The 12958-nt window shown below is 45.8% G+C and overlaps 1 protein-coding gene across 5 annotated transcripts in view; it reads left to right on the top strand.

Annotated features, from left to right (window-relative positions):
* The window catches only part of TMPRSS6 (transmembrane serine protease 6), a 133913-nt gene that overhangs the window by 90567 nt on the left and 30388 nt on the right, over nucleotides 1-12958 (top strand). For all 5 annotated transcript variants that reach the window (XM_056524118.1, XM_056524117.1, XM_056524121.1 and 2 more), the window contains 3 exons: nucleotides 11275-11417; nucleotides 11504-11602; nucleotides 11881-11991. In XM_056524118.1, coding sequence (XP_056380093.1) covers nucleotides 11275-11417; nucleotides 11504-11602; nucleotides 11881-11991 — 353 coding nt within the window. The remainder of the gene's footprint in view (nucleotides 1-11274; nucleotides 11418-11503; nucleotides 11603-11880; nucleotides 11992-12958) is intronic.

The following is a 12958-nucleotide window of genomic DNA, read 5'->3' as shown; positions in this document are numbered from 1 at the left end:
GGGAGAAATTGCCTAACACATTTTGGTGGGCTTTTTCTCCTTTTACCCCTTATGAAAAAGTAAAGTTGGAGTCTACACCAGCATGTTATTGTAAAAAATTTAATTTGTAACACAGTTTCTCCTGAGTACAAAAATTATGTGGACCTAAAATGCTCTGCGGGCTCACAATAAGGCTCAGGAGTGAGAGCGCACTATTTACATTGGAGGCCTAAATTGGTGATTTGCACAGGGGTGGCTGATTTTACAGCGGTTCTGACAAACACAAAAAAATAAATACCCACGTGTGACCCTATTTTGGAAACTACACCCCTCACGGAATGTAACAAGGGGTATAGTGAGCCTTAACACCCCACAGGTGTTTGACGAATTTTCGTTAAAGTTGGATGTGAAAATGAAAAAAATTATTTTCACTAAAATGCTGGCGTTACCCTACATTTTTCATTTTCACAAGGGAAAATAGAAAAAAAGCCCCACAAACTTTGTAACCCCATTTCTTCTTTGTATGGAAATATCCCATATGTGGATGTAAAGTGCTCTGCGGGCGCACTACAATGCTCAGAAGAAAAGGAGCACCATTGGGCTTTTGGAGAGAGAATTTGTCCGGAATTGAAGGCCATTGTGTGTTTACAAAGCCCCCATGGTGCCAAAACAGTGGACCCGCCACATGTGACCCAATTTTGGAAACTACACCCCTCATGTAATGTAATAATGGGTGCAGTGAGCATTTACACCCCACACGTTTCTTACAGATTTTTGGAACAGTGGTCAGTGAAAATGAAAAATGAAATTTTTCATTTGCACAACCCACTGTTCCAAAGATCTGTCAAACGCCAGTGGGGTATAAATGCTCCCTGCACTCCTTATTAAATTCCGTGAGGGGTGTAATGTCCAAAATGGGGTCATATGTGGGGGGGTCCACTGTTCTGGCACCATGGCCACCGACTTCCATTCCAAACAAATTCTCTCTCCAAAAGCCCAATGGTGCTCCTTCTCTTCTGAGCATTGTAGTGCGCCAGCAGAGCACTTTCAGTCCACACATGGGGTATTTTCATACTCAGAAGAAATGGGGTTCCATTTTGGGGGGCATTTTCTCCTATAACCCCTTGTAAAAATGTAAAATTTGGGGAAAAAAATGCATTTTAGTGGGGAAACAAAATGTATTTACACATCCGTCTTTAACGAAAAGTCAGCAAACACCTGTGAGATGTAAAGGCTCACTGTGCCCCTTGCTACGTTCCTTTAGGGGTGTGGTTTCCAAAATAGTATGCCTTGTGTTTATTTTTTTATTTTTTTTTGCTGTTCTGGCACCATAGAGGCTTCCAAAATCCAATTGTCGCTCCTTCCCTTCTGAGCCCTCTAGTGCACCCACAGACCACTTTACATCCACATATGAGGTATTTCCTTACTCAAGAGAAATTGGGTTAACAATTTAGGGGGGAATTTCTCACCTTTTACCCCTTGTAAAAATTCAAAAACTGGGTCTACAAGAACATGCGAGTGTAAAAAAAGAAGAATTTAGAATTTTCTCCTTTACATTGCTGATATTCCTGTGAAACACCTAAAGGGTTAACACACTTTATGAATGTATACTTGAAGGTAGATACGTGAGGCACTCACCACCGGGATATGTGCAAAACTAGAAAGTCTTAATGGGATCATGCAGCAGTAAAAACAGACCGGTGTGGACGCAGTACACTAGGAAACGGTAACAGCAAGTTCACGCCACTTGCAGGCGCTTCTTCAGACCACGCCTTTGCTCTCGCATCCAGGTGGTTAAATACACATACCTGTATGTCGTCAGAGCAAAAGGGCGTTAACAAAATACACATTTAAAACAAAAGACCTGGTGGGATAAAAATCAAAGCATATAACAGCTTTGTAAGGGGAGTACAAGTATCTTATACAAAAATCAGATGCTGGAGTAGATGGTATTAAATAAACGGACTCAGATTTAACCGATCGTTAAGTTCTTAGTTACCCTGTGCATTGGTCTTCAGAATCCACTTGGCCTCACATTGAAGTAAGGCTCTTCAACGATCCACACCTTCTGAGGTGTAAGCACTCTCCAGACCGAACCAGGCCTAGCAGGCCCTTGCACATTTTTTGGTCCGGGGGCCTCGAGTCTTGTCAGTCCGTCCCTGGGGGGAGGGGAGGGGGGGTGCTAAACAAAGGGTCCGCCCGGGTGCCAAATGCTCTAGGTACACCCCTGCATGACAGTATCACACGACCCAGGAAGGTCCTATATATTTTAGACATTTGTATATCCTTTATATACATTGAATAATATACAGACATCATATATGCAAAGTGATGAAACAATAACTGATGAGCAAGGGGGGAAAGTCCTGCAGGAGAGCCCTATGGACTGCAGGGTCTCTTCCTGAGGGGACTTAAGACAGGAACAAGACAAGGTCCTGTAATGGGATACCACAATAGAATAGGTAGAAGAAATCCAGGCACACACGGATGAATGCAAAATCACCTGAAGTGTTTATTCATAAATATGCATAGCAATGCAGCGGCTCACAGGACACGTTTAGGCCACCTCGTGGCCTTTATCAACTGATCTACCTGAACATAGGTGTCAGCAGGTATATTCGGGGAGAGGAAGCCATCACCTTCAGGGTGATATGTGAAAACACCTGTCAAAGGACCGGAAGGTATCTTCACTGTACAAATAATGCGGGTTGTAAATAAACCAAAAACCAACTCACAGTATAAAAAATGATACAATATAACAGAGAGCAAAAAATGGTAAAAGGAATCATACATAATAAAACCTGATCTGGGGTTATATTGAGATTCACGCGGAACCATTCTGACAGTGCTCTATGCTTGAAGAGATTGACAGTTATTTCAACAGTGAATCTAAAAGGGAAATATAAAAAGCAGTTAAAAAGTAATAATCAACAAGAATATCATTTACAAGATCTGGCTAATTTCCTAATCTCGATTAAGACCTCTGGGTTCTATAGTGTTTAGGTGATTAATCCAAAATGCCTCCTTTTTGAGTAGTAGTTTCTTAATGTGGCCTCCCCTGGTTTCTCCACATGATCTATAACCTGAAACCTCAATTGTGAGATATTGTGGCCCATTCTGTCAAAGTGATGTTGAATCGGGAAAAGTAGGTTCTTGCAACGGATCGTGGATTTGTGTCGGTAAATGCGGTCTCCTACACGTTGTGTGGTCTCACCAACGTATAGGAGACAACATGGGCACTTGATGGAGTATACCACATTCCTCGAATTACATGTGTAGAGGGACTTTATTTTGATATTTTCACCGCTCTGAGGGTGTTGAAGGGCGTCACCCTTAATTATGTGACTACATTGGGCACAATGCAGGCATGGATACGTCCCATTCTTTTTGCTCTGGAGGAAGGTTTGACGTGTGGTAGTGAGTGTGGAGCCAATGTCAGAACCAGTTTGTCACGCAAGTTGGGTGCCCTTTTATTACAAATAAGTCGAGGGTTTTTGAATTCCTCAATTCTGGGGAAAGACCTATTGAGGTACCAGTGTTTTTTGACCACATTGTCTATCTTACATGAGAGGGGATGAAAATTACGGACAAATGGGATGCGTGGTGTGTCCAGGGGTGTTCTGGTGGAGGGGGCTCTTGCTTGTTCCAACACTCTCTCTGGGTATCCACGTTCTCTGAATTTGTTTTCTAGGTCTTATCTTAATCTTATCTCTCTTTTGTCCGGATCACTTACAATGCGCTGACATTGGGCTCTAGGCAGTGATTGTTTAACAGCTTTGGGATGGGAACTGGTGAAGTGTAGCAAGCTGTTGCGATCAATGGGTTTCCTATAGAGGTCAGTCTCTAGACCCCCATTCTCATTTTTGAGAACTAGGGTGTCCAGGAAGCTAATGTGGGTCTGGCTGCAGGACATGTTGAATTGTAGTTCACTCCTAATGTTATTCATGTACTCTATGAATTGATGTAAAGTTGTAAGTGGCCCCTCCCATAAAATATTTTCCAACAAACAGAATGCTTGCGGAAAAGATCATTGTTGTAAATGTGGGTCTCTTCAAAGTGGGCCATATATCCATTAGCATAAGGGGGGGGTCACATTTCCCCCCATTTCTGATCCCCGTTGCTGCAGATAGAAAGTGTCACCGTACATGAAATAATTCTCAAATAGTACCAGTCTGAGTAGTCCCATTAGGAACTCTTTTTGTCTGTCACTATATGTGCTCTGATCCAGAAGCCATTCCATGGACTCAACTGTTAAGTGTTTAACATTCAGTTCATCTGTTCATCCCCTGCATATTCTGGTTATTGCTGTATACTTATTCCATACCTTGTCTTGTTCATTTATTCATATCAGCCGTTTATCTTGGTTCCACTTCTGAACTGTATGTTAGTACAAATCCTGCTCTGCTTGCCTGTATATATTCTGTCTTGTATATCTGTCTTGCAAATCTTTTTGGTAGTTTTTCTGTTATGTTTCTGGTCTGTGACTGACTATGTATATTAATATTTGTTTTTACACCCACTGCACTTTAGCGTAGGTAGGGGCCAACACCATGGTTGTCGATCTGCCATTTAGGCATTTAGAATGGGCAAGTAGGCAGGGAGAATGTTATTAGGTACAGTTTAGGGCTCACTCTCCCTGTCCCCCCAGTCGGTCATGACAGTTCTCTAGCTCTGTGTATAGAAAGCAAAGAGGGAGAAGCTGATAGTAGGGGGGGGGGGGGGGGGTGCTGGTAACACATGATGTAATGTACAAAACTGATAGAACATCAATATGGTCCAAGGTAAAAGAAAACAAATGAAGGCTCAGGAATCAATTGGCTTCTGTACCCTTGACATTAAGAAGTAGAGATTCTAGGGGTATAGTGCCAAAGTACAGGATACTGACAGCACCACCGGGATTCAAGTCCCTTTAAAGATTTATTTCAACATGCAAGGTTTTGACCATGCAATACTCCTTTATCAAACAGGCTATGGTCAACAAAGGCTGAAATGTTTCATGTGGAAATAAATCTTTTAAATAAATCCTGGTGGTGCTGTCACCATCCTGCACTTTGTATGTCAGTGCATGGAAGTGAGGTGCACCTGCACCTGTCCTGCATGGTGCTGCTTACAAAACTTTTCTACTTTGGTACTGTGCCAAGGGATTTGTGCAAGGCAAATGTGGTGCTGATCTTTGAAAAGGCTCTTGGTCTTCCCCAGACCGTGGTGGAGATTTATCAAAACCTGTGCAGGGGGAAAGTTGCCCAGTTGCCCATAGCATCCATTCAGATCGCTTCTTTCATTTGAAAAAAAAAAAAGGTCTCTGCATAAAGAAAGAAGCGATCTGATTGGTTGCTATGGGCAACTGAACAACTTTGCCGATAAGCCGATAATGATCCCGCCCCCCCCCCCGCACCGCGACCGCCCCCCCCCCCGACCCACCGCACCGCGTCGCACCCCCCACCGTAGTGCTGGGCGGTATACCGGTATGAACCGGATACCGTTTATTTTTTCTCCCACAGTATGGATTTTTGCCCATACCGCTATACCGGTCGGGCCCCTCCCCCACCCTCCGAGTCAATAAAAAAAAATAAACTTACCCGTAATGGGGGTGGTCCAGGCCATCCATCCTTTCTGTAGTGTCCGGCGGCATTCCGGGTGGAGGGTGAACCGGTTCGGGCTGTCCTTCTTCTCCGGGGGTCCTCTTCTCCACACAGCGGGCAGGCTCCGGCCTAGTACGCTGCATAGATGCCGCTACGCCGTGACGTCAGGTGAGTCGCTGCGCAGCGGCATCTATGCAGCGTTACTAGGCCGGAGCCTAAAAGTTACATCTCCATTTAAAAGTCACATATGTATTCCAGATCCAACCTGGCTTATAGAAAGTAAATACTTCTGCAGAAAAAGCCATTAACACGCACTTCAACAACTGTTTTTGTTCTGCATCATAAAACAAAGCTACTAAATTTATGTTAAATTATAGAAAACATTTATGATATAACTATTCACTGGACACATACATGCTGGCTTACCCACAACATTTTTAAATTAATGTTGTCTTAAAATAGAATAAGGCACAAAATAATTGTGTAGGAATTTTTACAGACTATGTAAATAACCCATATGTGGCACTAAAATTTTTCCGTAAAAAAAAAAAAAAAAAAGAAACATCCATAATACAGCTTCATGTACATTTTGGGGTGGGTAACTTACCGAGCGTTTTTTTTGTGGCCTCACTATTGTTTGTGCCTGTTGGTGCTGTGATGTCTTCCTTCCTGACGTAAACTCCGGCCTCAGAGCAGCAACACAAGACTTTGCCAACCAACGTCACAAAATGCGGGCTCAAAATTAAACAAAAAAGCCTCCAGAGTACGGATATTCATGCATGCGGCATAGTTTTTAATATTTTTTTTTATTTCTGAGGAGGGGGGATGGGTTGTTTGCGGGATAGTTGGAGTGCAGCTATTTAGTGCCAGGCCGGCCAGTCAGGATGTCATCCGATGCGGTATCTCCCTCCCTCCGTCACTCACTAGCAACGCTACTGGTAATAAAGGCTAGATGAAGAACTTCGGCTAGTAACATAAGGGAAAACCTTTCTGCTTTAAAAAATGCTTTTGTAAGCGGGTTTCCCGGGTTTTGCTTACATGTGATTTACCATATTTATCGGTGTATAACACGCACTTTTTAGGCTAAAATTTTTAGCCTAAAGTCTACCTGCGTGTTATACGCCGATAAGCCGCTGCAGTTCAATGATTTTAAGCGGGCGCTTTAAATCAATGAACTGCAGCGGCTTTGCAAGTGCAGAGACCTGCTGTCGCTGCCGGCTCCTCTGCCCCTGCCTGTCCTGGGGTCTAGAGCCCTGCTGCCGGCCCTTCTCTCCCCCTGGCTATCGGTGCTATCGGCAATGGGGCAGCGGCGCCGACAGACAGGGGGTGAGAAGGGGCAGTGGCACCCATTGCAGGCGCCGCTGCCCCGTTGCCTCCCCCATCCCCGGTTGTATAATTACCTGTTGCCAGGGTCAGGTCCGCGCTGCTTCAGGCCTCCAGTGTGCGTCCCCTGCGTCGTTGCTATGCGCTGCGTGACGCAATGACGTCACTCGTCATTGCGCCGCGCCGTGCATAGCAACGACGCATGGGACGCACACCGGAGGCCTGAAGCAGCGCGGACCCAACGGGGCAGTGTTCTCTCCTCCTGGCTATCGGCGCCGCCCCGTTGCCGGCGCCGCTTCTCTCCCCCTGGCTATTGGCGCCGGCAATGGGGCGCCGGCACCGATAGTCAGGGGGAGAGAACGGGCAGCGGCGCAGATAGCCAGCGGGAGAGAAGTGGCGGCAGCAGGGCTCTAGACCCCAGGAAAGGCAGGGGGAGAGAAGCCGGCAGCGACGGCCTCTCTCCCCCTGCCTTTCCTGGGCGTGTATCGGGGTATACGCATGCACACACACGCACCCTCATTATACCAAGGGTAAAAAACTTTTTTTACCCAAATATCCTTGGTAAAATGAGGGTGCGTGTTATAGGCCGGTGCGTGGTATACCCCAATAAATACGGTATTTATCAAGGTCGTGTGACTATTTAAATAATGGGTCGCATGTAAGCAAAAGTTAAAAAAAATTGTCATATAAAAGCCATATGTTTCAAAAGAATGGTAAATCTTCTTCAAAATGTTTTTTTAACTTTGCAAAGGCGTTTGGCACTGTCTCTCATAGACGTCTGATAGGTAAATTAAGATCTTTAGGTTTAAAAGGTTTAGTTTGGATCTGGATTTAAAAGTGGCTTAAGGACATTACCCAGAGAGTGGTGGTCAATGATTGGTACTCTGATTGGTCACCGGTTATTAGTGGTGTACCCCAAGGTTCAGTACTGGGCCCACTCTTGTTTCATTTATTTATTAATGGTATAGAGCAGTGATCTCCAACCTGCAGACCTCCAGAGGTTGCAAAACTAACATCCCAGCATGCTCGGACAGCCGTTGTCAGCAGAGCTCTGTGTTCCAAAAAGAAAACCATTTCCTCTGTAGTATACAGACCCTAAAAAGTACTGGAAATATTAAGATTTTTTAATAGAAGTAATTTAAAAATCTTTTTAACTTTTTGGCACCAGTTGATTTAAAAAAAAAAAAGTTTTCCACAGGAGTACCCCTTTAACAGCTCTGTTTCTATCTTTGCAGATGACACCAAGATTTGTAGTACGGTACAGTCTATAGAGGATGTGCATAAGTTACAAGATGACTTGGATAGACTAAGTGTCTGGGCATCCACTTGGCAAATGAGGTTCAATGTGGATAAATGTAAAGTTATGATTGTCAGGATTCGGCAGGCTGGAGGTGGATCCTCTGTGTCAGAGAGGGATTGGCGTGGACCGTTCCGGCGGACCGGTTCTAAGTTGCTACTGGTATTCACCAGAGCCCGCCGCAAAGCGGGATGGTCTTGCAGCGGCGGTAGCAACCAGGTCGTATCCACCGGCAATGGCTCAACCTCTCTGACTGCTGAGATAGGCGCGGTACAAGGGATTAGGCAAGAGCAAGGTCGGACGTAGCAGAAGGTCAGGGCAGGCAGCAAGGATCGTAGTCAGGGGCAACGGCAAGAGGTCTGGAACACTGGCTTGGGACATACAAGGAACGCTTTCACTGGCACAATGGCAACAAGATCCGGCAAGGAAGGGAAGGGGAAGTGAGGTTATATAGGGAAGTGCACAGGTGAACACACTAATTAGTATCAGGCGCCAATCAGTGGCGCACCGGCCCTTTAAATCGCAGAGAGCCGGCGCGCGCGCGCCCTAGGGAGCGGGGCCGTGCGTGCCGGGACAGAACAGATGGGGAACGAGTCTGGTAAGCGGGCCGGGATGCGAATCGCGAGCGGGCGCGTCCTGCATCGCGGATCGCATCCTGGCTAGGGACATTATCGCAGCACTCCCGATCAGCGGGTCTGACCGGGGCGCTGCGAACAGGAAAACGCTGCGAGCGCTCCGGGAAGGAGCGCGGACCCGGAGCGCTCGGCGTAACAATGATCTCAGTACCAAAAACCTTCATGCGGAAAATGTACTTGTAGATCATAGACTACAGAACAGCATGCAATGTCAAGCAGCTGCTTCTAAGGCCAGCAGGATATTGACTGTTGGAAGCATGGACTATAGGGACAGGGACATAATACTACCCCTTTATAAAGCATTGGTATGGCTCACCTGGAATATGCTGTTCAGTTTTTTGTACCGGGCCATAAAAAGGATGCCCTGGAGCTGGAAATGGTACAGAGACGTAACTAAACCAACAAGGGGCATGGAACATCTTAGCTATGAGGAAATATTAAAGGAGTACTCTGGTGCAGAGTATTCCTGCTCCGTCCTGCCCGGGCTGCAAAAAAAATGAAAATGAACCATCTCTAGCCTTCCTGGGTTCCCGCGGAGCGCCACTACAGCTGATCGGTCCTACGGTCCATCCTCTTCATACTTCTGGGTGTAAGGAAGCGTCACATGGCGCTCAGCCTATCGCTGGCAGCCGCGATGTTCTGCCTCGGCCGGCGATAGCCTATCGCCGGCCGAGGCAGAACATCGCGGCTGCCGGCGATAGGCTTAGCGCCATGTGACGCTTCGTTCACACGAAAGTATGAAGAAGATGGCCCGGAGGACCGAACAGCTGTAGTGGCGCTCCGCGGGAACCCAGGAAGGTGAGAGATGGTTCATTTTAATTTTTTTTTTTTGCAGCCCGGCAGGACAGAGCAGGAATACTCTGCACCAGAAAAGAATTACATCTGCTTAATCTTGAGAAGTGACGTTTAAGGGGGGATATGATCAACTTATTTTAGTAAGAAATAAATGGCCCATACAAAAAAAAAAAAAAAAGTGTCCTAGGTGTCATTTTTCAAAACGACAATGCTAGGCCATATGTTGCTCTTGCTACTCTTTTGTGGGCTAAACATGCTACCATGGCCTACAGTGTCTCTGGGTTTGCATTACATTGAGCACATCTGGCATATCATTGGTCAGCAAGTGCAAAGGGAGCAGCCAGCAGCAGATCCAGATGATATGCGTGCTCAAGTGCTTTGAGCATGGCAGAAAATTCCACAAACAACCAATAATAACCTCACCGATAGTGTTCCAAGCCGTGTTAGTGTTTGTCTTTCTGCATGTGTATACTTTATACTCGAGATGTTCTAAATATTCCATGGTTTCCATAGTTTAACCCTTTACGTATCAGTAACATGTCTATCGATCCTGTCATTTCCATAATTCAGTGACTTTTGCTTCTTGGCGTTACAATTTCAATGTTGAAGAGTGTCTATGTATGAATACTGTAGTTTATATTTCCATGGCATAAAGCCTGGTAAGTAATAAAGTAGGGATCGACCGATTATCGGTATGGCCGATATTATCGGCCGATAATCACGATTTTGGGCATTATCGGTATCGGCAATTACCTTGCCGATAAGCCGATAATGCCCCGCCCCCCGACCCACCGCACCGCATCGCACCCCCCACCGTAGTGCTGGGCGGTATACCGGTATGAACCAGATACCGTTTTAATTTTTCTCCCACGGTATGTATTTTTGCCCATACCGCTATACCGGTCGGGCCCCTCCCCCACCGTCCAAGTCAATAAAAAAAATAAAACTTACCCGTAATGGGGGTGGTCCGGGCCATCCATCCTTCCTGTAGTGTCCGGCGGCATTCAAGGTGGAGGGTGAACCGGTCCGGGCTGTCCTTCTTCTCCGGGGGTCCTCTTCTCCACACCTGGCAGGCTCCGGCCTAGTACGCTGCATAGATGCCGCTACGCCGTAACGTTAGGTGCGTCGCTGCGCAGCGGCGTCTATGCAGCGTTACTGGGAAGGTGAGTCAGGGTTCTGGGATGGACAGGGGTCTGTATAATATACTATACCTACAGTAGGCCCTCCAGCTGTTGAGGCCCTCCAGCTGTTGCAAAACTACAACTCCCAGCATGGCCGGACAGCCAACGGCTGTCCGGGCATGCTGGGAGTAGTAGTTTTGCAACAGCTGGAGGCACCCCTAGGCGCGGTGCGGCGCGGCGGGGGGAGCGGTGGCGGTGATAGGTCTCAGGACCCTCAGACAGGCAGGGGGAGAGAAGCGAGTGGCGGCGGCCGCCTATGGCACCGCAAAAGCCACTGCAGTGCATTGATTTAAAGCGCCCGCTTTAAATCAATGATCTGCAGCGGTGTCGCGGGGGGATAAATAGCCGATAACTTATACCGGAATATCGATATAAGTTATCGGCTATCGGCCCTAACCTCCACCGATTATCGGTATCGGCCCTAAAAACCAATTTCGGCCGATCCCTATAATAAAGTGACTATTCCATTTTTCTATCTATAGGATGTGTGGTATGAGGGTACTAAAACCTTACATTGAGAGAATTGAAGGAGTGCTCAATAACATCACCGTAACTTTTACCTGCACCAGATCCCTAACTGGACCGGGGATTCAAGTCTCCTACAGCCTCTACAATAGGACAGACCGTGAGTTGTATGATTAACCATTTAATAGAATCTCATCATAAATGATCTACTTTTTGGAAAGTGTATAAAGCTGTTTCTCTATGCAGCTTGTCCTGGGGAATTCCTCTGTATAGCAGATGGAATGTGTGTCCCGCTATGCGATGGTGTCGTGGACTGCCCCAATGGGCTGGATGAGAGGAACTGTGGTAAATAGACTAATATTCCCAATTTAAGACATAAAGGGGGAGATTTATTAAAACCTTTGTTGAGGAAGAGTTGTGCAGTTGCTCATAGCAACCAATCAGATTGCTACTTTCCTTCTTCACAAGCTTTTTTTTTTTTTTTTAATGAAAGAAGCCGTCTGATTGGTTGCTATGGACAACTGCACCACTCTTCTTCTACACAGGTTTTGATAAGTCTTACCCAAATATTTTTTTCAGCCATTGTATTACCCACTATAAGGCATTTCATTTCTTTACCCTAGTATGTCCTGCCCAGTACCAGTGCCCAGAAGGACAGTGTATACCCGCCGCACAGATCTGTGATGGAAACAAGGACTGTGTGAATGGTACAGATGAAGAGAATTGCCATGAAGGTAACATCTTAACCACATTATTTCGTATACGTTTTTCAGACTTTGTCATTTTGCTATTTCTAATTTATATTTCCCTACGCTAGAGCATACACTGTAAGGGCCCATCCAAAATACAGAATTTCAGAGAAATTCCGCTGCATAAAGCTAGCATTGGTGCCAATGGGATTCCTGCTGACCTGTTCACACTGCAGAAATTCTGCAGCGGAAATTCAATTTTGAAAATGCTGCAGTCTGGATTCTGCTGAAAGAGTGAGCATGTTAATTCTTCATGGCAGAATCCCGTTTGTTCTATAGGATTTTTTTCCCCAACATTCATTTCCCTGGATAAATTTCACATGAAATAGGCACTGAATCGCACCAATTCCAGAGTGTGCAAAGGGAAATTTGAGTGGTAATTTCATTGTGTGAATGGGCCCTAAAATGTTAAAGGGGCACTCCACTGGAAAACCTTTTTTTTTTTTTTTAATCAACTGGTGCCAGAAAGTTAAACGGATTTGTAAATTACTTCTATTTAAAAATCTCAATCCTTCCAGTACTTATCAACTCCTGTGTACTTCAGAGGAAGTTCTTTTCTTTTTTAACTTTCTGTCTGACCACAGTGCTCTCTGCTGACACCTCTGTCCATTTTAGGAACTGTCCGGGGCAGGATAGGTTTGTTATGAGAATTTGGTCCTGCTCTGGACAGTTCCTAAAATATACAGAGGTGTCAGCAGAGAGCACTGTGGTCAGATAGAAAGGAAATTCAAAAAGAAAATAACTTCCTGTGGAGCATACAGCAGCTGATAAGTACTGGAAGGATTAAGATTTTTAAATGGAAGTAATTTACAAATCTGTTTAAAGTTCTGGCATCAGTTGAGCCGTCACGCCCCCTCCCATAGGCTTGCATTGAGGAGGCGGAGCGTGACGTCACACGGGGGCGGGGCCATGACTTCACAATACTCCAGCCCCGTGATCGTGATTCATCAGT

This window comes from Hyla sarda, chromosome 6 (genome assembly GCF_029499605.1).
Source record: "Hyla sarda isolate aHylSar1 chromosome 6, aHylSar1.hap1, whole genome shotgun sequence".
Classification (NCBI taxonomy): Eukaryota; Metazoa; Chordata; class Amphibia; order Anura; family Hylidae; genus Hyla; species Hyla sarda.
Note: the sequence above shows the minus strand (reverse complement) of the source record. Positions and strands in the feature narration are given on the sequence as shown.